This window comes from Pseudorca crassidens, chromosome 11 (genome assembly GCF_039906515.1).
Source record: "Pseudorca crassidens isolate mPseCra1 chromosome 11, mPseCra1.hap1, whole genome shotgun sequence".
In the NCBI taxonomy this organism is placed as follows: domain Eukaryota; kingdom Metazoa; phylum Chordata; class Mammalia; order Artiodactyla; family Delphinidae; genus Pseudorca; species Pseudorca crassidens.
In genome coordinates, this window is record NC_090306.1 from 79,563,427 (window position 1) to 79,587,990 (window position 24,564).

A 24,564-nucleotide genomic window follows, 5' to 3' on the forward strand; every position below is an offset into this window, starting at 1 on the left:
TGATGAGAGGACGTTGAGTAGAGACCTGAATTCTTCAACAGAGTGGATACCTGGAGGAAGAGCTTTCAGATAGAGGGGACCACGAGTGCAAAGGAACTCAAGTGGAGCCCCAGTGACAGGGTGCCTAGAGCCCAGGCCCTTCTGGGAGAATAATCTTTCTCCCAGAGAGATGCTACGTCATATTGCCGGTTGTAAAGGCCCAGTCTCGACTGTTTGTCCTTGTGGTTCCCAGAATGTGAGATGTGTGCACAGCCATGATCTTGGGTGGCTCTTAAAATGATTTTAGATGATATGTGGACATGGGATTAGATCACAAGGTGAAAGAGCTATTTCCTTTTTCTTTCTGTTTCAATCCTGATAACATCCAAGTGAAAACCTCCATTTGGTACAAGTGTTTCTGTAACATCTCTTGACACTTGCCGATTTTTCTTCGTAACAGACAGCAAAAGCTCCTCATGCTTAAAGCCTTCTGTAGACAACAGTATTTAGTTACAATTTAGTTGTTTTGCTTGTTTTTTCCCCTTGTATCAATTTGATGGTTTTATGACATTATGACATTATGGCAAGTAAAACTGTTTTCCGTTTACTTTAAAATACATTGTATTTAAGTAAAAATGAGTCAACATAAAGAAAAAGATTAAGAAAATAATAATGGTATGACAATATGGCAAAAAGTGTGCAGATGCGTGTCATGTATTTTCTCATTTGAAAAGAGCGACAGGAGTTTGGGGCAGGAAGCATCATCTGGCTGGCACAGTTGGGGCAGGAAGGCTCTGGCTCTAGTTCAAATGGAAGATAACACCATATTCAAGGTACTTTACTGTTTTGCGTATTCAGTGGATGCACAGTGGCTGGGAACTGGTTAAATTTATTAGCAGAATTGCCAGAATGACTTAATTTTAAGTTGTCTAATTTGTAAACGCATTCGCTTGCTGATGTAACAAGTCAGCAAAATGGAGACACATCCCAGTATTCCAGACTTTAAGACTGGGAGGGTGATGGTCGCAGATCATCTCATTTTTCTCTGAGAAAACGGAGTGCTAGAGAGATTAAGACAACTTGCCCATGATCACACAGCTAGTTAATGTAATTTATTGCCAGGACTGGAACCCAGGCCTCCCGACTCTGGATTTAAGACTTTTGCTATGCAGTCTTGGCTCCCTGCTGGGTTTGAAATGGAATTGTATTATGCTGTAGTGTTAATCATTGAAATTAGCCTTTAAAAAAATCGTACTAATGCTTTTTTCTTCATTTTAAGAGGAAAATTTCAAGGGCTTTTAGAGGTATACTGGGATGAGATTTTACTAAAATATTTAATTTTTATCAGTGCCAATTTTAATCATTTAAAAGGAAATTTTGATGGGTCAGTACTGCATTTTGTCAGAAGACTCCACCCCTCACCCCCCCACCCCCTTCTGCAAGGCTGACATACAGAAAGGGCGGAAGACTTTTATCAAGTATTTATGGGACTGATGAAATAATGCATCTGTTGGCAGCAAACTGCAGCTCTTTCTAGGAATAGCAAACCGTGTGACAGGTCTCTCCTCAGCAGGGATGCCTCCATATCCATCTAAAAAATGGATTTAATGTTCTTTCCTTTTAGAAATTCTCACTGTGACATTTTTTTCTCCCTCCTGTGGATGTATGGGTCGCTTGGCTACATCAATCACCCTACTGACCCTCAGGGTTGATTTAGCTCAGTGTTGTTTAACTCTGGCTTTTAAAAAAAGCCTAATGATCCTCAGGCTTCACCCCAGGCCAGTTCATGCCAAAATCTGTGGAGGTGGGGTCTGGGCACAAACACGCATACGCAGGCACAGACACCTTCCTAGGTTAATTTTGAAGTGCAGCCAGGATTGAGAACCTTGAGATCCGACCAGCAGATCGTGCACATGGCTCCTTTCTCACTTATTGCTCCCTGGGTATGGGCCTCCCAAAGCTGTGTGCTTGCTTGAAGAGTTGCTGTTGTTTTCAGGTGGGGGAAGGTGGAAGGGAGCTAGGAATAGGATGTAGAAGGATAGATAGCTTTGTTTTAAATCTGTGCTCACCATTGTTGTTAATTCTTTGAATTCCCTGAACGTTGTTGCTTAAGAAGGTTCTAGCATCGCAGACCCCGTGCAGGTGTGACTCTACCACCAACATTAGACTCCATTAGCGCTCCTTGGGGATTCATAGGCTACGTGTTCACAGATCAAAACTGAAGAGAGGGTTTTGAACTATCTGGTGAATTCGGATTTGGGGGAATTCCATTCATTGTCTATTCACATTGTTTAGTAATTACAGACCATCCACAATACTGTGTGCCCTGTAGATCAAGCTATGTCCAAATGGAGACAGAACCTGCTGGAGGAGAGTGAGTTGGGTGCTGCTCTCAGCTACAGAGGGAGCTCAAGATGGCTTGAGGATGGATGAGAGGAGGAGAGACAAATGGCCAGTCGGGAAGACTGGGACTGGCTTAGTCTGTCCATCTGTGGGTTGGTCAGACAATCTGCCCACAGTTTCTGTTTATAATTAAAAATGAATTTTAATCTTTTCTGTGTCTCACCAAGAACCTCAAATAATACCAGTGAAATAATAATCATAGTATTTATCAGCAGCTTAACTTATCATGTGCCAGGCACTGTTCCAGGTCCTTTGCATTTATTAATTCATTTAATCCTGACAGTAACTTAATGAGGTGGAAGGTATTATTACCCTCATTGCACAGAGATGTGAAGTCACTTGCTCAAGGTCATACAATGTAGTTAAGCCAAATGTGCAGTCTAGGCACTTTGACTTCAAAGCCTGCTGCTTCATGTCCTGTAAAGACTCTTTCTCAAAATTTGCTTTTCTCTCCTCCCGAATTCTGATAACCTGTGGCTGCTTCAGAGCCTGTTATTTACCAGCCCCCACGTTTTCCTCCCCCCCTACTCCAGGCTCTCCCAGACATGCAGCCGCAGGGTCTTTTTCTTTCCCACCTATTGTCCAAAGACTAATTTCTGGTTGGTCTCTCTCTCCCATCTCTCATTTTATCCTTTTTGGGGGTGGGGTGGGGAGGGGGAGGGTCTAATGTGAAGCCATAGGGGGTCAAGGGACAGGGCCCTTGGGTTGCTTCCATCCCACTTGCAACCTTGAGAGTAAAAAAACTCAGTCTTCTTGGCTGTGATCAGGAGATGGTGTGTTGGCTCTCCTGGTCCTGGAATCAGGTCCCACTTTTCCAGCTCCTAAATCATGCTATGGAAAGTCATCAGTTCCAATAACCAGCTTTTCTGGTGGCGTGGCCTCAGAGTTTAACTGTACGTTTAGCAAGGTAGTGTTCTCTTTTCATGGGTATAGTTCAAACTTGTAGGCTGCTGTTGTAGCTAGCTGCAGGAATGTTTGCCTTTACTTAATTTTAATAGGCAGCTGTGTTTATACTTGTTCCTCTGTTTGAGCAGTAAGGAGTATATGAATATGATTCTTTGGAGGACTTTTCCCCCAGAGGAAAAAAAGAGTACATTGTACTTTTCCAAACAGTAAATTTTAATTGAGAAGGAAATGTAACTTCTAGAAGTTTGGGGCAGGTTTTAGTCTTAGGCTTTACTTTTGTTAGCATTATAAAAGAAATCTTAACTCCTTGTGAGAAGCGCCAAGTTGACAATTCCTGGAAATGTTCATGTTCTATTTATGCTCAGCACCATAGCAGAGAGGGTGGCGACACTGTTACCAAAATAAAACTGCTGAGATGTAGTAAGTGGCAAACGAGAGCTTATGGTTTTATAACGTAAATATAAGACTTTTAAAGCATCTCTCAGTCCCACCATTTGTCCGTAAGGTATATGGGGGCTGAGTGGTAATGATGCAGTTGTTATGGAGAATTACAGAGCAAGCAGAGCACATCTGTTGGGACTTGCCCTGTTGTTAGAACTGGGGAAGGTGAGAGCCGGAAGGTACCTCAGAGACTTTACAGATGAGGGAACTAAGAGATGCGTATCAGTCAAACATGTATGTGGGCTCTTTGGTTCAACCAGTAGACCTCTTGCTAACATAAGCAAAAGTGGAAATTTCTCTAACGTGCACTGGGTAGTTCACAACTTTGAAGTAGTTGCTAAAATTTCAGGGCTCAGTAAAGGCAGGAGTCAGGCAACCCTGGGGATTTCTGGGCATTGATGACCATCTCCAGCTCAGTTCCTCCACTTCGTCTTCTCTCGACGTTCAGAGTCTGGTTGGCCTAGGCTGAGTCATGAGCCCTTCCCTTAGGACACCAGAGTCACCTGGAGTGGGGAAGGGACAGTTCCAAAAGGAAGAGGTGAAAGCTCATTCGTGCTTTGTGATACTGGCGCTGGACCCTGCAAACATTTCTCCTTTGTCAGGTGGTGCAGTGTTAGTTTTCATCAGTATCATGCCCATTCTTTTTATATTTAACAGGTTCTACATTTGTGGGCCTGGAAAGAACTGGTAGCCCTTTAAGGAAGGAGAATGTTCTACATCTTTTTTCTTTTTCTTTTTTTTTTAAAATAAATTTATTTATTTATTTATTTTTGGCTGCGTTGGGTCTTCGTTGCTGTGCACGGGCTTTCTCTAGTTGCGGTGAGCAGGGCCTACTCTTCCTTGTGGTGTGCAGGCTTCTCATTGAGGTGGCTTCTCTTGTTGTGGAGCGTGGACCCTAGGCATGCGGGCCTCAGTAGCTGTGGCACGCGGGCTCAGCAGTTGTGGCTCGCGAGCTCTAGAGCGCAGGCTCAGTAGTTGTGGCGCATGGGCTCAGTTGCTCCGCGGCACGTGGGATCCTCCCGGACCAGGGCTCAAACGCGTGTTCCCTGCATTGGCAGGTGGATTCCCAACCACTGTGCCACCAGGGAAGTCCCTGTTCTACATCTTAATATAGCAAGGCCCAGGTTGAAGGCCAGAGGTAGTAGGAAGAGTAAAGGAGAACAGTTTTTGAAAGAAGATAGGTCTTCTAAAACCTTTTCAAAATCAGACGATATTGGGGGGAAAAATGGATTGAGAATGTTGAAGTAGAGAGGAGGTTAGAAGGAGAATTTGGATTGAGTTCTAGCCTAAGGGCTTTACATATATAAACTCACTTTATCCTCATAGACCTTTGAAGTAGGTACTATTACTGTCAGTAGGTAAATCGCCCAAAGTCACACAGCTCAATAGTAGCAGAGCTGAGATTCGAACACTGACAGTCTGGTCTTCCAGTCTTATTGATCACTAGGCAATTCCAGTTCTCGGTTCTGATTGGAGTCATGTGCCTTAGATTACCTGACCTGGGCTAGGCACAGCTTCTTTATTTCCTGACCCCTTTTTGCCTTGGGTCTCACCTGTGGCCAACATTTTCATGCTTTTTTTGTTGTTGTTGTTTGTTTTTTATACAGTTTACCAAATGGGAGATTAAAAGATATACCAAAGAGGATAAAAAATGTTTTTTAAGAAATGTGATTAGACAAAGATTTTAAGAGATTGACATGGCAATTTTTGTTTGTTGAGTCTTTAAACTCTTCACTCCCCTTCCAATTTCTTTTTATTCTCAATTAGTCTCAATTTGATGGTGCCATGGGAAAATGTGCTTTTTTCAGGCCTCTCCTATTTGTTTGAGCCCTTTTATTCCTTCATGTGTCTGTCAGGATCCATTCTAGAGACAAAAACCACTAGTTATTTGAATAAGGAAAATTTAATATAAAGAATTATACACTAGTAAAAAGTTAACAATGGTTAACTACTGACAGAGGTAAAAGAGGTCTCCAAGGAATACAGGAATAGCAAGTGGAAGAAGCTACTTTTTCTAGGGCTGCAAGAGAGTACAGGTTGAAGGCATTACGAGCTTGCACAAGGCCCCTCTCCACTCCCAAGGCTGTGGTTCAGACCTCACTGGAGGTGAGGTGACTGCCACATGAGTATGCAGCCTGCCGGTGGCCAGGGAACTAGCCGGAGGTTCCAGGCTGGAGCTGGTCTGTAGGAGCTGCCCACCAGGTTGAGAAACTTGTTAGAGAATGTGGGTAGAGCAGAGTTGATTCTCAGAAAGCAGACTGCTGAGTGGTAGAGAAATTCCCTGGATAGTGAGCACCTTTTGTTTCCCAAACACCACTAGCAGTAGTACACTTCAGGGGGGATAAAGCATCCCAAACCAGAATGAAAAGCCCCTTCCTCTGCAATGGTCTTGCAGTATCCCTCTAGTGCCCTCTACTGATGAAAACTAACACTGCACCACCTGACAAAGGAGAAATGTTTGCAGGGTCCAGCCCCAGTATCACAAAGCAGGGCAAATAGGGTGAATACATTGTATTAGCAAGAAGTAATACATTGCTAATTGGTGCACCTCATCTGTAAAAGGATGATAGTACATAAATCCCGAAGTACTTTTTAGACGCTGATTCATTCATTCATTCATTAGGCAACATTTTTTATCTACCATTGCTGGCTGTTCTGCTAAGGCTTTGAGATTATGATTGTCATTGTCTATTTTTCTTTGTTCCTCCCTGCAAAAAGAGTGCAGTCTTCTCTAAGGCAGAGGCTGTGTTTTTTTTTTTTTTTTTTTTTTTTGCGGTGTGCGGGCCTCTCACTGTTGTGGCCTCTCCCGTTGCGGAGCACAGGCTCCGGACGCGCAGGCTCAGCAGCCATGGCTCACGGGCCCAGCCGCTCCACAGCATGTGGGATCTTCCCGGACCGGGGCATCGGCAGGCGGACTCCCAACCACTGCGCCACCAGGGAAGCCCAGAGGCTGTTTTTTTTTTTTTTTTTTTTTTGCGGTACGTGGGCCTCTCACTGTTCTGGCCTCTCCCGTTGCGGAGCACAGGCTCCGGACGCACAGTCTCAGCGGCCATGGCTCACGGGCCCAGCTGCTCCGCGGCATGTGGGATCCTCCCGGACCGGGGCACGAACCCGTGTCCCCTGCATCGGCAGGCGGACTCTCAACCACTGCGCCACCAGGGAAGCCCAGAGGCTGTTTTTTTCTCTGTACTTGCAGAATCTGTCTAGCATAGTGCTAGATACATGTTAATCCTCAGGTTTATTGAATGAATGAAGGAATGACTATAAAAATGAATGTAAAGGCAGAGTAGTACCCTCAAAGAGTTTGTTTATTTTAATTTATTTTAGGTTTTTTTTGGCCGTGCCACACAGCTTGTGGGATCTTAGTTCCCTGACCAGGAATCGAACCTGGGGCCCCAGCAGTGAAAGCGCCAAATCCTAACCACTGGACTGCCAGGGAATTCCCATCAGAGAGTTTAAATTGCAACTGGGGAAAGGTAGAGGCAAGTACTTAAGTACTGATATAATACAGTATTCTGGTTATCTTTTGTTGTGTAACAAGCTACTCCAAAACTTAGTGGCTTAAAATAACAGTCCTGTATTTTACCCATGAATGTGCAGTCTGGCCAGGGCTCAGGTGGGACAGCTCATTTCTGTTTCACCCCGTGCCAATTGCGGTGGTTTACCTGGGGCTGGAGGATCCATTTCCCAGGTGGGTTGCTCACATTTCTGGTAAATTGGTGCTGCTTGTTGGTTTTCTCCACGTAGGCCTTTCTACAGGTAGCTGGGGTTTCCTCACAGTATGGTGGTTGTGTTTCAAAGGGCAGGGAGTAGAAGCTGCTTGTTTCTTAAGTCCTGGATCCGGATACTGGCATAGTGTTGGCTTTCACTGTGTTCTTTCAGTTAAGCTGTCCCAAAGCCCAGATTCAAAGAGAGGAGATAGAGACCTCACATTTCCTGGGGGGTATGTCAATCATTTTGGGGCCTTACTGTACTTATCAGATATAGTGGTTTAAAATATGTATATTTCTTATCATAAATGGGAAATTAGCTGCCCTGTATGAAAGTGACTTGTAAATTAATAACAAATGTTATTTGATGTTGTTAATGTTTAACAAGAAAGTTTTAAAAAGTGAAAATGGATTTTCTTTCCGAATATAAAAGCAACACGTATTTGTTGTTTAAAAAAAAGCTCTAGAAAGATATCAAGAAAATGGAAATCACCCATAATCTTATTGCCCAGAGATAACCACGGTTTATAATAAATGAGTAGTGAAATGCAATATTTGGGTTTTTACCACAGGAAATTGTGTTTTAGAAGCTCTTTCTTTTCTGAGCGCTAGTCATTTTGAGAAAGTTATTGATACTAACACTGAAATCCATGGGATGCCAAATAAAGAAAAAAATTCAGATTATATGTGTGTGTGTAAAAATATATACTTTTCTTCAGAGAGTGAAACTTTCTGAATCAACCTGAAGTAGTCTTTTCACATTATTATGAAGGCTCGTTGCTATTTCAATTAGCAGAGGGTGGGTGTGGGAGCCCTGGACTTAAATGACCTTCTCCAGTGACTCTTAGGGAACTACGAGTGGTATTTTTCACTCTGCCATTTAAAGTATTTTTCTGTTTATCTTTCTGTGAGTATTCTATTTCAAAGTATTGCACTAGATTATTATATAACCTGATTTTTTCAAAGTCTCCTGTCTGTATGCTTTTAAATACTACTACATTTCTAAATCTTTCTTCTTCACTGTTTTTCCCAAACTGTTGGGCTATAGGTGATTAAGCCTTTGCCTGTGGCGTGTTAAGATATATTGATGTCCTTCAAATTGACTAGATTGGTAAATATGTTAGTGTTCTGAATTGTAGATTAGATTTTTTCCCCCTTGCTCTTGGAAAGGCATTCCGAATACCTTTTTTTTTTTTTAAACAAATCAGTATATTTCAAAGAAACTGTTAAAACCTTTGGCAGAATAGACATATCCCACGCCCCTCACTCTTTATTACCAGGGTAATACCATAAACCATTGTAGGAGGGGCTGGATAAGTCAGAGAAAAGAGCAGGTGTGAGAAACACCAGAACTTTGCTTCCTGCATGATTTCAGCAAACACTTATTGAATATCTGCTACGTGCCAGGAGTTAAACAGGTATACAAAAGTTAAGGTATAATCCCTGCCCTCAAGGTGCTCCAGATAAATGAGATGATACGTGTAAAGTACTTAGAACAGAGCCTGGCATATATTACACATTCAGTTAATGTTTGCTGAATGTTAGTAAAATTCCATAGGAGGCATACAACTAGGAAAAAATGTCTAAAAAGTCGTCTTAGGGAGACAATAATGAAAATAAGGTTGAGAAGCACTGGATGGGGAAGGACTTGTTACCTGATTGGACCCTGGGCTGAGGGAGACGGAGGATTCTGGGATGACGCCCAGGTTTCTGGTTTGGACACTTATTGAAATTCACCAAGACCGGATACACAGGAGGTATGGTTGATGTACAGATTATGCTCGTTGAATTTAAGCTAGTAGTGACTCACAGGTATTGGGCACTTATTGTGAGCCAGCTCCTTTAGGTGCTGTACATTTGTCAGTAGTGCGAAGTAGACACTATAATATTATTGTTCCCGTTTTAAAGATTAGGAAGCTGAGACCCAGCCCAGGGCCACATAGCATTTCCTTTAGTGAAAATGCTTGGTAAGCTTTTGGAGATGTGGGTCTAGGTTCAGGATGGAGTCCTGCTTCTACCTTTTGTTTGCTGTTTGACCTTGGGGATTATTATTATTTTTTTCTCTGAATATAATTCCTTTGTTTATAAAATAGAGCTGCCTCTTGCTCTTCTCCAAGAGTAGTTGTTCACGTTAAATGAGAGGAGATATGAACACATCTTCTAAAGCGTATGTGTATATGTAGGTAGTATTTTTTTTTTTTTTTCCGGCACGCGGGCCTCTCACTCTTGTGGCCTCTCCCGTCGCGGAGCACAGGCTCCGGACGCACAGGCTCAGCGGCCATGGCTCACGGGCCCAGCCGCTCTGCAGCATGTGGGATCTTCCCGGACCGGGGCACGAACCCGTGTCCCCTGCATCGGCAGGCGGACTCTCAACCACTGCGCCACCAGGGAAGCCCTGTAGGTAGTATTTTTAATGTTAGCTGGTACCCCACAGTAAATGCTGTTTTCTCCCTTGCTGTACTTCTTACCTTTCTCCTCTGTGTTCAGGTAGCTCCCAGGGGTGTTGGAAGGACAGAGTGAGAGCCTCCCACCCTCATCCCTCCACCATTTTTGTTGCAACTACGTCCATGTTGTCTGATTCTTCCCCATCATCCATCCCAGAAGATGACTAAGGAAGCTTTTATTTCCATGGGTTTTCATGAACCTCCTCCCATCTAAACACAGTGATTCACTTCTCAAGCTGTAGTCATTTGACTTCTGCCCCTTACAGCTGTTTTCACAGAGGTCATCGGTGACCTTTGGTTAGGTCGATTGACATTTTTCAGGTTGCCACTTGCTGTCTTGGCAGCATCTGACGTTGGGGGCCACTCTCTCATTCTTGATGTTGCCTCCTTCCTTGGTCCTGTTTTTCCTTCTGCCTCTCCATCTACTATTTCTCAACTTCTTCTTAGTCTGCTTGCCTCTTAAATGCTTGTCTTCTCCTGAGTTCTGTCACATCCTTCCTCTCCTCTCACTGGCACCATTCTTCTTGGGCAAAGCCCATCTGTACTCATGGCTCGATGACCACTTCAGTAAGAACTGCTTCTAAATCTCTGTCTCCAGCCCAAATAGATAGCTGCACCCCAGTCCTCGGTACCTTAGCTCAACATGGCCAAAATACGACCCCTCATTTCACACATCAAACTTCCTCCTCCTCAGTGATACTTATCTTTCTCCAATTCAAAAATATATTCCTATATATGGGCTTTTTTTTTTTTTTTTTGAGTTCCCCAACCAGGGATTGAACCTGTGCCCCCTGCAGTGGAAGCATGGAGTCTTAACCACTGGACCGCCAGAGAAGTCCCAAAAGTGGGCTTCTGTTTAATTGTTATTTTATTTTATTTATTTTTAAAGCACTTATTCCAGACATCACTTCTTTCTTGAAGCTTTGCATGACCCCTTCATGGCTAGCTGAGAAACTCCTCTTCTGTGTTTCCAGAGGGCTTGGGGCATATTTCTGTTATGGCACACCCATGCTATGTTAGAGTTTTGTCCTCAAGCATACTCTGAGTTTGGTGAGGGCAAGAACTTAGTTTTACAACCTTATAGACTCAGAACCTAACATGTTGCCAGATACCTAGTGGGACCAATAAACATTAGTTGAATGAGTGATCTGTGGTAGCCTTATTTGCTCCCCTCACTTCCCTCTTAATCTCTAAGTACCATAACTATTTATATTAGTTTGCTAGGGCTGCCATAATAAAATACCCAGGCCATGTGGCTTAAACAACAGAAATTTATTTTCTCACAGTTCTGCAGGCCGGAAGTCCAAGATCAAATTGTCAGCAGGTTTGTTTTCTTCTGAGGCCCCCTTGGCTTGTAGATGACTGGCCTCCTGCTGCCTCTTCACATAGTCATCCCCCGGTGTGTGTATCCCGGTGTCTCTCCGTGTGTCCTCATTTCCTCTCTTATCAGGATACCAGGCAGGTTGGATTAAGGCCACCCTAATGGCCTCATTTTAACTCAGTTACGTCTGTAAAGACTCCAAGTACAATCACAGTCTTAGGTATTAGGGGTTAGGGTTTCAACATATGAATTTTGGAGAGGCCGTTCAGCCCATAACACTATTATTTCTTTTTGAAAAACTTTATCTTAGTTTTCAGCTCATCCTGGATAGGCAGCAGATAATAACTCTTTAGTTCTTGACCCTCTGTGAAAGTGATTCTTTGGCATTTCTTAGTCGTTTCTGTTTAGTGTTTGCTGAATACCAGCCATTAGCCATTCATTTTACCAAACTTAAAACAGAGTTTGTTCTGGTCCCTGTGTAGCATAAGTTCTGAACTGTCTGTCTGGGTATTAATCCATTTTATCAGCATTATTAGTAACTGTTGTAATAATGAAATCTCACTTGGGGGGTGGTGTTCCTTAACTTCCTTATTGCTGAAAATTCCAGTTGTGGAGGTACAGGTTAAGTATAGGAGTGGGTACAGCAGTCAGAACCCTTGAAGCCCAGCTCTGCCCAGGGCCAAATCATTTTAAAGATGAGGGGAATTCAAAGACTGAAGATTTGAGGCTTTCAGTATCGGCCCCTTTGAACTGATATTCCTAGGAACACTGTACAAAGTAAAAGCAAAATGCAAATCACCCCCTCCAACATGCACATATCACAGGAGACTTCTAACAACACGGCTCCTTGCCTGCTAAGAGAATAGTTTTGTGCACATAGTAAGTAGCCTTGGTTCTTCAGTTCTGGGCTCCTTCATTAATCTGCAGTTCAGCTTTCTTACAGTTTAATCTATAGCCCATCCCCTGGGCTAGTTACTAGCTGACTTCCGTTTTACCCCTTCATTTCCCACAAGTGCCCTAGAGTCTTGGCCTCCTGCTTCTTTCTTCTTTTCTCCCCTCCCCAAGTACTCCCCCGCCCCCCAGCTGTCACCTCCTTTGCTTGGGTTCCTCTCCCTCAGGCTACAGTCTCGTAATCTCTCACGGGCATCCCTTCTCCTCCTGTTTCATTCGCCTTCTGTTCCTTACTTCTTTCCTTCTCCAACGGACTTCTCCTTTGAGACACAGGCTGAACAGTTTCTAAGTTCATTTTGACTTTTCATTGCTACTTACCTTTGCTGTAAAGCAGGGGTTGGCAAACTATGGCCAAATCCTTGTGAGCCAAATTCAGTCTACTCCTTGTTGTAGCATGGCCTGTGAGCTAAGCGTGGTCCTTCTATTTTTAAAGAATTGAAACAAAAACGAAACAAAAGAAGAAGAAGATTTCATGACCTGTGAAAATTATATGAAATTCAGATTTAGTGTCTATAAATAAAGTTTGCTTGGAAGGCAGCTGCGCTTGTTTGTTTATCTGTTGTCTGTGGCCGCTTTCACGCCGTGCCAGCAGAGCTGAGTAGCTGCAGTAGAGACCCTGTGGCCCGCAAAGGCTAAAAAATATTTACTCTGGGCCTTTACAGATGAAGTCTGCCCATTCTTCGTATAAAGAGTGAGAAGGGCCGGAAAATAGTCTTGCACGACAGGAATCAGCTTTGTTTACCTTTCTTTTCTTGGTGCTCACCAGAGGGCTGGATTAAAGCTAATGCTTAGTTCTAAAATTGTTTTGAGAGTCAAAACCGGAGAGGCCTTTCTTCAGGGCAGACTTTTCCTGTGAAAGTATGTCATTATCTTTGCCCTTTCTTTTGACTAAAATTTTGCCAGAAGAGATTTGTCATACCAGAGCCATTGAACCTTTTCTTTCATTTCTAAAATTGTACATAAGAGAAGAAGAGTTAGGTAAACCAAACAGATAAAACTCCTTTGTACTCTGCACATTCACACCAGGATTAAATTTCAGCTTAACGTGTATACTCACTCATGGTTTAGTCTCAAGATTTTTAAGTATTAGGGTGATGAGATAATTTTAGCATTTAAGTACTAACCACAAAAATAGTTGAGCAAGGTTTGCAGTCATGAGCATTTGCCTTTTGTTCCCATCCATTAGGTATTTTGTGTTTTTTTTTTTTTTACAACCCCCCACCTTGTCTTTGTTTTCATATCTTTTAAAGGAAATTATCACTGACACTCAAACCTCCTGACAAGTAATGCCAAGCAAGGGTAAGAATTTCTTCCCATTCGTTCAGAGATAGCCATTGTGCTATTTCTGTCTATTATTCAGGAGTGTGGCTGTATTGGGTTTCTCAACCCCTTAAGGCGTTTGTTAACAATACATTTTGAGTGTTCACAGAGTGCTGTGGGCTCCAAAAGGTATCAGAGGATTTCATCAGAAATAGAAGGTAGAACAAGGAGTCTATAATCGCTACCACAAGAGAGGGGTGACATGTATGTGAAATTCTGAACATTTAACAGGAGGCTACAAAGAAAGACCAATGGATGGAGGTCCACCAGAGCATGCAACACGAAGGCATGGTCTCAGTGGGGTGGGGAGGATAAAGTAGGAAGTGCTTCTAGGGTGACACTGGGTTTTATGGAATGTAGTCATTGCTTACCCGGGAAGAAGCCAGTCCAGACAGAGTAGATGCTGAGTACTTTCTCCTAGACATCTTCTCAGGGTGCCTTGCTGGATCATCAAACCCATCATGTTGCAAATAGAACGAATTTTTCCCGATAAATCCAGCTCCTCCTCCTGCCTTTAGTCTTCTCATTCATGTCATTTTTGTTTTCTGAGTTATATACCTGCCCTCTTTACAAAGTAGGTTCTTGAATGAGTGGGTTCTGTGAGGGGAAGGACAGCACATAGATTGTTTGGTTCAAAGGAAGAATTGATATATTTTTTTAAAAAGAGAGAGAGAGACAGGTGAGAGAGAGAAGATGCGTTGGTGGATGCTCTTGTTTTCTAAGGATTGGATTTGGGCTCGATAGGGTAGTGGAGTGAGGCTGGAGTGTGAGGAAACTGGCCTAGGGAGAGAGAAGAACTCTCCCAACTCCCATCTTCCAGGGCTGACTTCAGTAACTGCCCCATATCTTCCTGATTTCCCCAGATTTTAGTTGAGATTAGAGACTTGCGTTGCATTACTCATCGTAACTAAGAAAATCCTTCCTGAGTTGGCTTCACGTTGGTGCAGCTGTTAGGTCCTGATAGTGATAGGCTTTGACAGGGGACTGAAAATCCCACATTCGAGGTGGCATCCAACTGTGGCTCTACCTGACATGACTCTGCAGTTTCCCTTGTGAAAGGGAAATGTTTCCACCTGTTCTTTGACTCCTTTTCATGGTCTTCTTGCCTCCAGGCTTCCCTCCAGGCTTCTTAGAGCATGGTTCACACTGTCCCCCTGTTCCTTCCACCCTTCCTGTACACTCTACGAAACAAACAAGCAAGCAAAAACCCCACAGCCCTTTTCAGGCCAGCACACCGTATAGGTGCTGTGGTGGCCTGCGAATGGGAATGCAGCTGTTGGTCTTTGGCATTATTGATGGTTCTCTGCAGGGCCATGAGAGCAGTGGTCCTGGACAAATAGGATAAACTCTCCCACTCCGAGGTCACTGGTTTTTCCGCACTCTGGGCCATTCAGATTTGGTAAGCTCCATTCTGATTCATTCCACAAAGGCTTAAATCATTTACATTGTTTTGTTCAACTCACTCAGGAAAGGAAAGCATAGACATTTTAATTGTTTTACTACAGTGTTTCACACCTGCTACAGACTCCCACAGCCAGACAAATGCAGATCTTGGCTGCAAGGTTGCTGACTGCGTGCTGTGTTCTTGAGGGCAGAAGTGAAAACCGCCCAGGACAAAACAGCAGTTTCCCTTTAGAAGGTGAAGGGGAGCAGAACAGGCTGCCCCCAGATGTGCTCCTTTGGCATGTGGATTATTTTGAGCTGAAGAGAATCAAGGCCCAGCAGACTGAAGAAGAACCTTTAGCTCTCCCTTAACTATCTACAAGAATTTAGACAGGGGGCCTGGCCCAGAAAGAGAGCTATTACCAGAGATAACTTTTTATCAGAATGACCTTATCTGTTTGGCAGGGCAAATATCTATTTACCGAACATCTGGTCTTCTTATTGTCCTGAGAATTACTCTCTTCCCCTTTGAAGCCCCAGACTCCTAGCCCATTCTTTAGCTCAGGAATCTATATAAGGCTCAATCTCCCTGCTCACCCTTGGGTCTCATATTTTTATGGGGCTCCAGTACATGTAAAATTAAATTTCTTTTTCTGCTGCTAATCTGTCTTAGGTCAATTTAATTATTAGGCCAGCCAAAGAACCTAGAAAGGAAGAAGGAAAATTTTTTCCTCCCCTGCAAAAGTAAGAAAACAGGTACCATGAAGGAAAGAGGTGCCAATTAGGTATTGCTTTTTTTTTCCATATAAGATCCTTTTAATTTAAAGAACATTTGAAACAACAAGGATTTACTGTATAGCACATGGAACTATATTCAATATATTGTAATAACTTACAATGGAAAAGAATCTGAAGCTGTACACCTGAAACTAACACAGTATTGTAAATCAACTATAGTTTAATTTAAAAAAAGAACTTCTGAGTAATTGAGAATATAATCAAAAGGACTAGAAATCAGGTGATCTAGGCCCAGATGTTTCCTGTTTCCTACTAGTTCTGTGTCCTTAGACAAGATTTAAAAAAGAAAAAGCTTTTTACTTTGAAATAATTTAAGACAAGTGCAGTAAAACAGTTCCCAGGTACCCTACACTCAGTCCCCATTCCCCTCCCACCCCACAATGAAAATATCTTACATAACCATAGTCCATTGCCAAAACCAGGAAACTGACATTGATTTAATACTATTAAATACATTATTGGGATAGTTTTTACGTGTACTCTGCGTGTGTGTGTGCAGCTCTATGAAATTATGTCACATGTGTAGATTCGTGTGTGCTTTTGGTTTTTTGTGTGTGTGTGGTATGCGGGCCTCTCACTGTTGTGGCCCCTCCCGTTGCAGAGCCCAGGCTCCGGACGCGCAGGCTCAGCGGCCATGGCTCACTGGCCCAGCCGCTTCACGGCATGTGGGATCTTCCCGGACCGGGGCATGAACCCATGTCCCCTGCATCGGCAGGTGGACTCTCAACCACTGTGCCACCAGGGAAGCCATGCTTTTGGTTTTTAATGCACTCTTATCTTGAAATTATTTTGAGCCTTTGTGTAAATAATTAATAGTAGCAAAATAGCAAAACTGGAAATTATTAATTTGGAAATCTGAATTTAACACTCTTAATTAAAAGACTTCTGGATTAGGAAGTAGAAGGTCAGGTTCTAATTCCGTCTCTCCAACTGGAGAAGAAATGAGGGAGCTATACCAAACAGAAATCTTGATTCCTGTGGTTCCAGCCAGGCACGTAGAACTCATCCTTCTTTCATCTTGCGCTGCACCAACCGTCCTCCCCAGTGTCTATCCCATGAGCAGGGCTTCTAAAATATCCCCCACATCTGTCTGCTAGTCTCCTTCCCTTGCCTGGATGACTGCAGTAGCCTCACATGGACTCCCTGTACAATCCATTTTCCATACAGCAGCCACAACCATCTTTTAAAAATACAAACCAGATTATGTTGTTGCTCTGCGTAAATCCTCCTCCAGTGGCTTCCCATTGCCCCGAGAATCCAATCGGAGCTCCTGCCCAGAGCCATGAGGCCACTGTGGTGGGCTGCTCCCATCCCATTGACGTTCTCCTGCCTTATCACTGTGCTACAGCCCCGCAGGCCTCCGTTGTCTGTCCAGTTGGCCACCATAGTCCTCCTTGTGGGCTTTGTTCTAGCTCTTCCCTCGGTCGGTTATGCCCAGCTCCTAGTTTTGCTGTGAACTAGCCCCTTCTGGACACTTATTTAGGTGTCAGTCCAAATTAGACACCTCCCAAGTCACTTTCTATCATATCATCATCCTGCTTTATCTCCTCCATAGCATCTAACATAATCTGAAACTAACCTCTGCACTTGATTGGACTTGTTTTTACTTGACTAGTGAGTTACCCTTCCTTCAACTGTAAGCTCCTTGAGAAGTGGGGTTGCAGTAACTGTTTGGTTCACGCTCCATCCCAGAGCCAAGGACAGTGCCTGCCCCATACATAGAAGGCATCAGTAATTATTTTTTGAGTAGGTGCATTAAAGCACCAGGTAATCACAGAGGTTCTTGAAATTGAAAAAAATTAATTAAGTGAAATAATTTGGTGCTTAAGATTATTAATTTTTAGGGCTTCCCTGGTGGCGCAGTGGTTGAGAGTCTGCCTGCTGATGCAGGGGACACGGGTTTGTGCCCCAGTCCGGGAAGATCCCACATGCTGCGGAGTGGCTGGGCCCGTGAGCCATGGCTGCTGAGCCTGTGCGTCCGGAGCCTGTGCTCCGCAACGAGAGAGGCCACAACAGTGAGAGGCCCGTGTACTGCAAAAAAAAAAAAAAAAAAAGATTATTAATTTTTTCCCATATTTAGGACTCTGAGAACATTGTGATTAAATTCCTGTATACTATGGATTCCCTTTTGTGTGCCCATGTGTTAGTAACAGGTCTTTTGCGGAGGCAGGACCATTTCAAATGGGAAAGAGAAGTCCTCTGTACCCTGGTGATAGGTTCCTGTTTGCCTGAACATGTCAGACAGACCACCTTAGTGCTTTTAAGTGGTAAAGTTGAAATTCCCCCCATTCACTTCCCCCCCATCAGCTGAGCTTTTGCATTAGAGAGACCATTGAGCAGGTTTTCATACAGAAGGTGCAAGAAACTTAGTATCATGTGGTTTGGCATTTAGTCAGACTTGCTTTCATTATTTAGTTTAGGTTGAACACATCCCTTTTCTTTTGAATTTAACATGTAAGAAAAGCTCCCAGAACTGGAAGACATGGAGCTGCTAATGTTCTGACTTAAATTGAAAGAACAGAATTTATGTCCTCTGCTTCATTTTTTAAATTCTTAAATTTTAAGAATTTAAGAAAAGAATTTAAGAAAAATTTAAATTCTTAAATTTTAAGCATTTAAGAAAAATCATTTCTTAAATTCCTGTTTAGCTTCCATTTTATTGATTGTCAGAGCCACATAACCAAAATGTCACTTTATTTACCTTTGATGGTGTTACCAGCCACTTGTGCCATTTAAGCGGTTTTAGAAATGTAATGTAGTATAGGAATATAAATACATATGTTTTTAGACATGTGTTATGCTGAATTAGTGATTTACTGCTGCTGAAGGAATGGTTTTTGTGTGAAAGAAATGGTTAGTCTTTCACTGACTGTTCTTACCAGAGGTTAATACATTTTATCTTCTCTGATTAAATTCTCGAGTTCTCTTTAGAAAAATGCATGTACCCATATAGCTTCCAGTGACATAAATGTTGATCTTTTGGTTCCTTTTGTTATGTTTTTATTGTTGTTACTGCTAATGAATTAATTTCCAAGCAAATATATACTTGTAAATCTGGAAGATGATATTTTTCTCTTAAAAGCATTTTGCCATTTTCACATTGTTATGCCCCTAGCTTATAGGGTATTTTCTTGATAAGACATTTTCTTCTGTGGATTTTTTTAAAATGGTGTAGTCATAGGGAGTGTGATCATATTATGAAAAATGTGAGTGATAGAATATGATTAGATGTACTTCAAAGTCATAGTCTATGTGAAAAATTGATGCTTTAAAGCATTTATGACCAAAATTTGTTCTTTTGGGGTTACCCTCTCCCCCCCTCCTCAGGTGCTCTTAATGTTTCTATATTTTTTTGGTGAACCAAGCATGACTTGAAGAAGGTAGTTGGGGGAGGGAGGAGTTGGAGGGGTATAAAATGAGCAGGCTGCTTTCCCAGGAGCCTCTCACTTGCAGGGTCTGAAATGACTGCTTTTGGGGAGAAGTGATATTCACACTGAGGGAGGTAAAAATGCCTGCCCATTTTGAGGAGCTTTTGCTTTCATAATAGAACTTCATTGTACAAACAAAAGGATGTTTTAAAGGAGAGGACCATTTGCAATTGAGTGTTTTCCATTCAGGTAGCATCTGACAGAGAATAATTTTCAGAGATTTTTAGTATTGCATGCAATCATAGCTTAGCAGTTGGATCTTATTAATTTTTTTTTGGCTGCACGGCACAGCTTTCGTGATCTTAGTTCCCCGGACCAGGAATCGAACCTGGACTCCCTGCAGTGGAAGCGTGGAGTCCTAACTGCTGGACCACCAGGGAATTCTCGGTGGAAATGTACACATTTCATTTCTGTTTTAAGTCCCACCCATGCTTTTTAAGTAGTGTAGTAAACTGTTTTCTTACCTGCAGGGTGACTGAGTGAAACTATGTATAATTTGCCCAATAGTAATTCTGCGATCTGTATAGTCCAATGTATGCTATGGCTTTTGCACTGGATAACTTTCAGATAACTTTTGTTTTGGCCTGCAATCTTATTAGTAAGATTGATTCAGGGTACTCATTCAAAGCCACCTAATTTGTCTTCCTCATGTCCTAAGAATCAAATCTCTGAGCAGAGCAGCCGCTGGATACAGGACAAACCTTGGACTGTGTGTATCTGTCATTTTAAAAAACGATTGGGGGAGAGACACTCTGTAAGTAGTGATGTTCTATGATGATTTTTTTTTTTTTAATAAAAAAACGATTGCTGTCTAACAAACTACCCCAAAACTTGGCAGGTTCAAACAACCATTTTATTTTGAAGGTTAGGGATTCAGGAAGGGCTCAGCTGGGTGGTTTGTCTTTGATCCATGTGCTGTCAGTTGAGGTGGTTGGAGCTGGAGGATCTGCTTCTCAGATGCCTTTTTCACTCATATGTCTGGTTCTGGGGTCGGGATGGCTGATGGTCGATGCTGGCTCTTGGCAGGGGGCTCAGTTGGGAGCTGTTAGTCTGAACACTGCCACATGCTTCTCCATGTGCTTGGGTTACTCACAACATGGCAGCTGGGTTTTTAGAGGGAGCATTCCCAAAAGGTGTGGGTGGAAACTTTAAGGCTCAAGGCTTCTTATCACATAGCCCTGTAAGTCCCAGAATACCACTTTCCCTGCATTTTATTGGTCGAGTAAGTCACTAAGACTGACTCAAAGTGAGACTCAAAGTGAGGGGAATTATCCTCCACCTTTCAGTGGGAGAAGAAGCAAAGAATTTGAAGCCAAGTTTAATGGCTGATGATGGAATCACATCAGGATAGCATTTATTTAATCGCAATTTATGCCACTCGTAAGGTTCAAGTGGCTTAAAGTACAAATACTAATAAGTAGTTTCGTGTACTGGTACCCCCATTCCAAGTGGGGGCACCAATTAAACACCATCTCTGAGGTCCTCCATTCCAGTCATGTAGTGCCCTAAAAGTGGCATGACTGTAATCTCATCTCATAATATCTAGAAAGATGTCAGTCCTCTGAGTCATTGTGCAAACTAGTTTGTCGAAAGAGTTCAAAGGAATCATAGATCTTACAGCTGGAAGGGACTCTAAGGGATTACATCATCATTATCACCTTCCAAAGAGATTTATTGAGCTCTACTGGGTGCCAGGCCCTGGGAATGCAGAGGCGAATATGACAGAATTCTTGCCCTTGAGACATAGTTGAGAAAATAGGACTGATACGTAAGAGATGAATAGAAATTCATAGACTGAGTGGCAAATACAAGTACAGGTGAAATGTGTACAGAAAGAGAAGTGATCAGTAGAGGCTGTTGGGTCTGGGAAAAGATGTAAAGAGAAAGGCTCCTCATCACAATGAAACATAAAACCCATTACCTGCAAGTCCCTACGTGACCTGGGTCCCTGCTTCCTCTCAGCTCCTTTTCTGCCTCTTTTTTCCTCACTCACTGGCCTCCTTCCTTGAATATGCAGACATTTCAGGACCTCTGCATTTGCTTGTTTCTCTATCTGGAATGCTCTTTCCCCAGATATTCTCATGGCTTCTTTTCTCACTGCAATCAGATCTCTGGTCAGATATGCCCTCCTCAAGCCTTCCCTGACTACTTACCCTGTCTACTTTCTACCCTTCATCACCATTTATCTCCATGAAGGCAGGGCCATTGTCTGCCTTGTTCATTATTGTGTCCTCAGCAACAAGAAGAGTGCCCGGCAAATAACTGGTGCCCAGTAAAAAATGGTTGGATGAATAAATGGGTAAGTGAATGTAGAACCTTGAAACAGGGGAAGGATTTAGCAAAGTGAAGAACAGATGATGTTGCTGGCTGCCTGCAAGGTAGAGTGAAAGAGAAATGAAAGTGTACATGGTACATTCATAAATTATCTGTTTCAATACCCTGACATCAGGGGTCATTGTTTTATAACCTTGGGTCCTTCATACTACCTTCTTCCTAGCTCTATGTGATAAGCACTAAATTAGGGTTTACACAGGGAGTGATTCATTCAGACTAGAGTGGCTGGGTCATACATGGCCTCAGTTGTAGGAGAACTTGCCATTCCTGAAAAATACTCTGTACTATACCACTTCTTTGTCTTTACTCCTGTTCATATTTCTATCTGAAATATCCCATGTTTTGTTGTGATGTTGAAATTCCACGTGAGTGATCCATTTCCTCCATTGTACTTAATATTTACATGACTTGATTATAACATAAGGACATTCTGCTTCAACTGGATGTATTTGTGTACATGTATTTCTTTCATTTGAATTCAAACTCTTAGAGGGCAGAGCCTGGGTCTAATTCATCTTTTATTTACCTATACAGTACATAAGAGATTCTTAATAAAAATGTGTTAAATTTAATTAAATATGAGAAATGAGTGTACTTCAGCTTCTAATGTAAAACAAATGTGTATGCCTAGAAATCAGAAGAGGCAATGCTAAATTCCCAAGGAAACAAAGCAATAATAAAGTATCTTCATGCATGGATTTTCCTGGTCTATTGGATCTGTTTAGCTTCCTCATATTGCATTCATGATTTGCAAAGGGTCTGTAAAATCAACAACTTACACATTTTATTTCGGTTATCTCTTGCTGCATAACATACCATCCTAAAATGTAGTGGCTTAAAACAGTAACAGTTTATTATTTCTCACAATTTTGTGGGTTGGCCAGGCTCAGCTGGGTGGTTGTTTTGCTCCATGTGGTATTGGCTACTGTCATCAATATAGCATATGCTTTTGGTTTTGGAGCTTGGCTGGGACTTGAATGTTCAAGGCACCTTTACTCACATGTCTTGTTTTAGCTGTAAACAGGAACAACTTTGCTCTCCTCAGTAAGGCCTCATTTCCTCTGGTATCTAGACCAGCCTCCTTAGAGCACGGTGGCTGGATTCCAAGCGTGTCAAAATGGAGGTTGTCACTTCTCTTGAGGCCTAGATCTGGACCTGGCACAGCATCACTTTCACCACATTTTGTTGCTCAAAATGAGTCACAAATTCAGAGGGAGGGGAAGTAAATGTCACCTCTCGATGGAGTGGGGATCATGCACATTCAGGGATGGGAGGAATTATTAATGGCAGTGTTTACAGACTATATACATCAGCATGCTTAGATATTCATTAATATTATCTTTTCAATGAGAATTAGAACATTTTTAGTAGCGTCTCAGGCCTTTGAGTATTATTTGAACCCTTTGGCTTTGAATTTTGAATGGTTTCTAGAGAGAAGTGCTGTGAACATTTTGGGCATAATTCAGTAGCAGCTGAAGACGATCATTGACTGTGTTGACCTTGTTTTTTGCTCTCCTTGCCATTTATATTGTGTTGTACATGTTCCCTTCATTTGTGTGGAAGTTGGAATCACAAGCCAAGAGATCTGAAGGGTGGTCCCGAACTCTTCTCTGGTTCTCAGTGTAACTTAGAGCAGGTGACTCCAGCAGCAGGACAGGTAAGCACAGGCCACAAAGCAAAAGGAAACAAGCCAGTTTGCTCTCGGCTGATATTACAATGTGAACAGATGGCAGAGGGAAACTTGAATTACTCAGCTGCTGTTTGGCCTCCATCTTCTCTGCCCTAACTGGTTTCTGTGATTCTGTTCTTCCCACATAGCAACCAGAGATCTTTAAAAAATGTAAATCAAATCATGTCATTCTCCTGCTTAAAACCCCCCAGTGGGTTTCCATTGTACTTGTAATAAAATACAGACTCATCATAAATTGGCTCCTGTTCCCACCTCAGCTTCCCCTCCTATGACTCTTCCCCCCTCTTTATGGTTTAGCCACATTTTGTTTTTTTCTGTTCCTGGAGCCCCCCAGGTTTATCCTGCCAGGTTCATCCCATCTTAGGTCCTTTACACTTGCTGTTGTTCCCTCTCTCTGGAACACTGTTCCTCTAGATCCCTGTGCGGCTGGCTCTAGATGACCTCAGAGAGACCTGTCATGACTCCCAGACTATAGTAGTGCACCAGGCATTCTCCCTCACAATTTCTCTGTTCTGTTCTTTCTAGAACTGAACCCGTTTCTCAATTTTCACGTGTATAAAAGTGGGGTTGATAATAACAGAACATACTTCATAAAGCTGTTAGGAGGATTCAATTAGTTAATATTTAGAAGGCTGCCTGGCACATGATATGCTCTCAAGTGTGAGCTGTATTACTATGTCACTCTTTACTACCTGCTCACTTATTTGCTTGTTTATTATCTTTCACCCAGCACTAGATTGTCAGCTCTTTGCAAGCAGGGCCTGGTTTTGCCTGTCTTGTTCATGTCCCATTTGTATTCCCATTCTGCTGGCATATACAGTAGATCTTCAATACGTACCTGTAAAATGTAAGAGACTTCTTAGTTGCTCAAAATGAGTGTAAGATTTTTGATCCAGAAGAATTGTATTCCAGGACACTGAAGAAACTTGGGGATAATTAATTATTGTTTTATCTTTATGGAATTTTGAAGAGTGGAGAAATATCACAATTATGAATGAAGGTAGATGCAATCCTGAGTTTCAATAGTAAGGAATATGGGTTCAAAAACCATAGACTGAGGGTTGGGAGGAATTGGGAGACTGGGATTGACACATATACATTACTGATACTATGTATAAAATAGACAACTGATGGGAACATACTGTATAGCACAGGGAACCCTACCTAATGCACTGTGGTAACCTAAATGGGAGGGAAGCCCAGAAGGGAGGGAGTATCTGTATGTGCATGGCTGATGCATTTTGTTGTGCAGTGGAGGCTAATACAACATTGTAAAGCGACCATACTCCAAGAAAAATTAAAAAACAAAAACAAACAAAACAAAACAAACGGAACCCCCCCCCCATAGACTGAGAGGGAGCCTCATGCTGTTTGTGGGTAGAGTTCTAGAATGGATTATTGAAAGGATGGTTTGTGAATGCTTAGAACAGTGCTGCTTCGTGGGAAAGTGGGGCAC

General features: G+C 42.5%; 1 protein-coding gene across 4 annotated transcripts in view; it reads left to right on the forward strand.

The window, feature by feature from the left end:
* Nucleotides 1–24,564, forward strand: part of CRADD (CASP2 and RIPK1 domain containing adaptor with death domain) — a 194,302-nt gene that overhangs the window by 7,500 nt on the left and 162,238 nt on the right. The window contains exon 3 of one of the 4 annotated variants that reach the window (XM_067697550.1): nt 714–814. The exons of the other annotated variants lie outside the window; for them this stretch is intronic. Coding sequence (XP_067553651.1) covers nt 714–799 — 86 coding nt within the window. The 3' untranslated portion in view covers nt 800–814. Of the gene's footprint in view, nt 1–713; nt 815–24,564 lie in introns of those variants that run through there. 4 annotated transcript variants of the gene reach the window in all.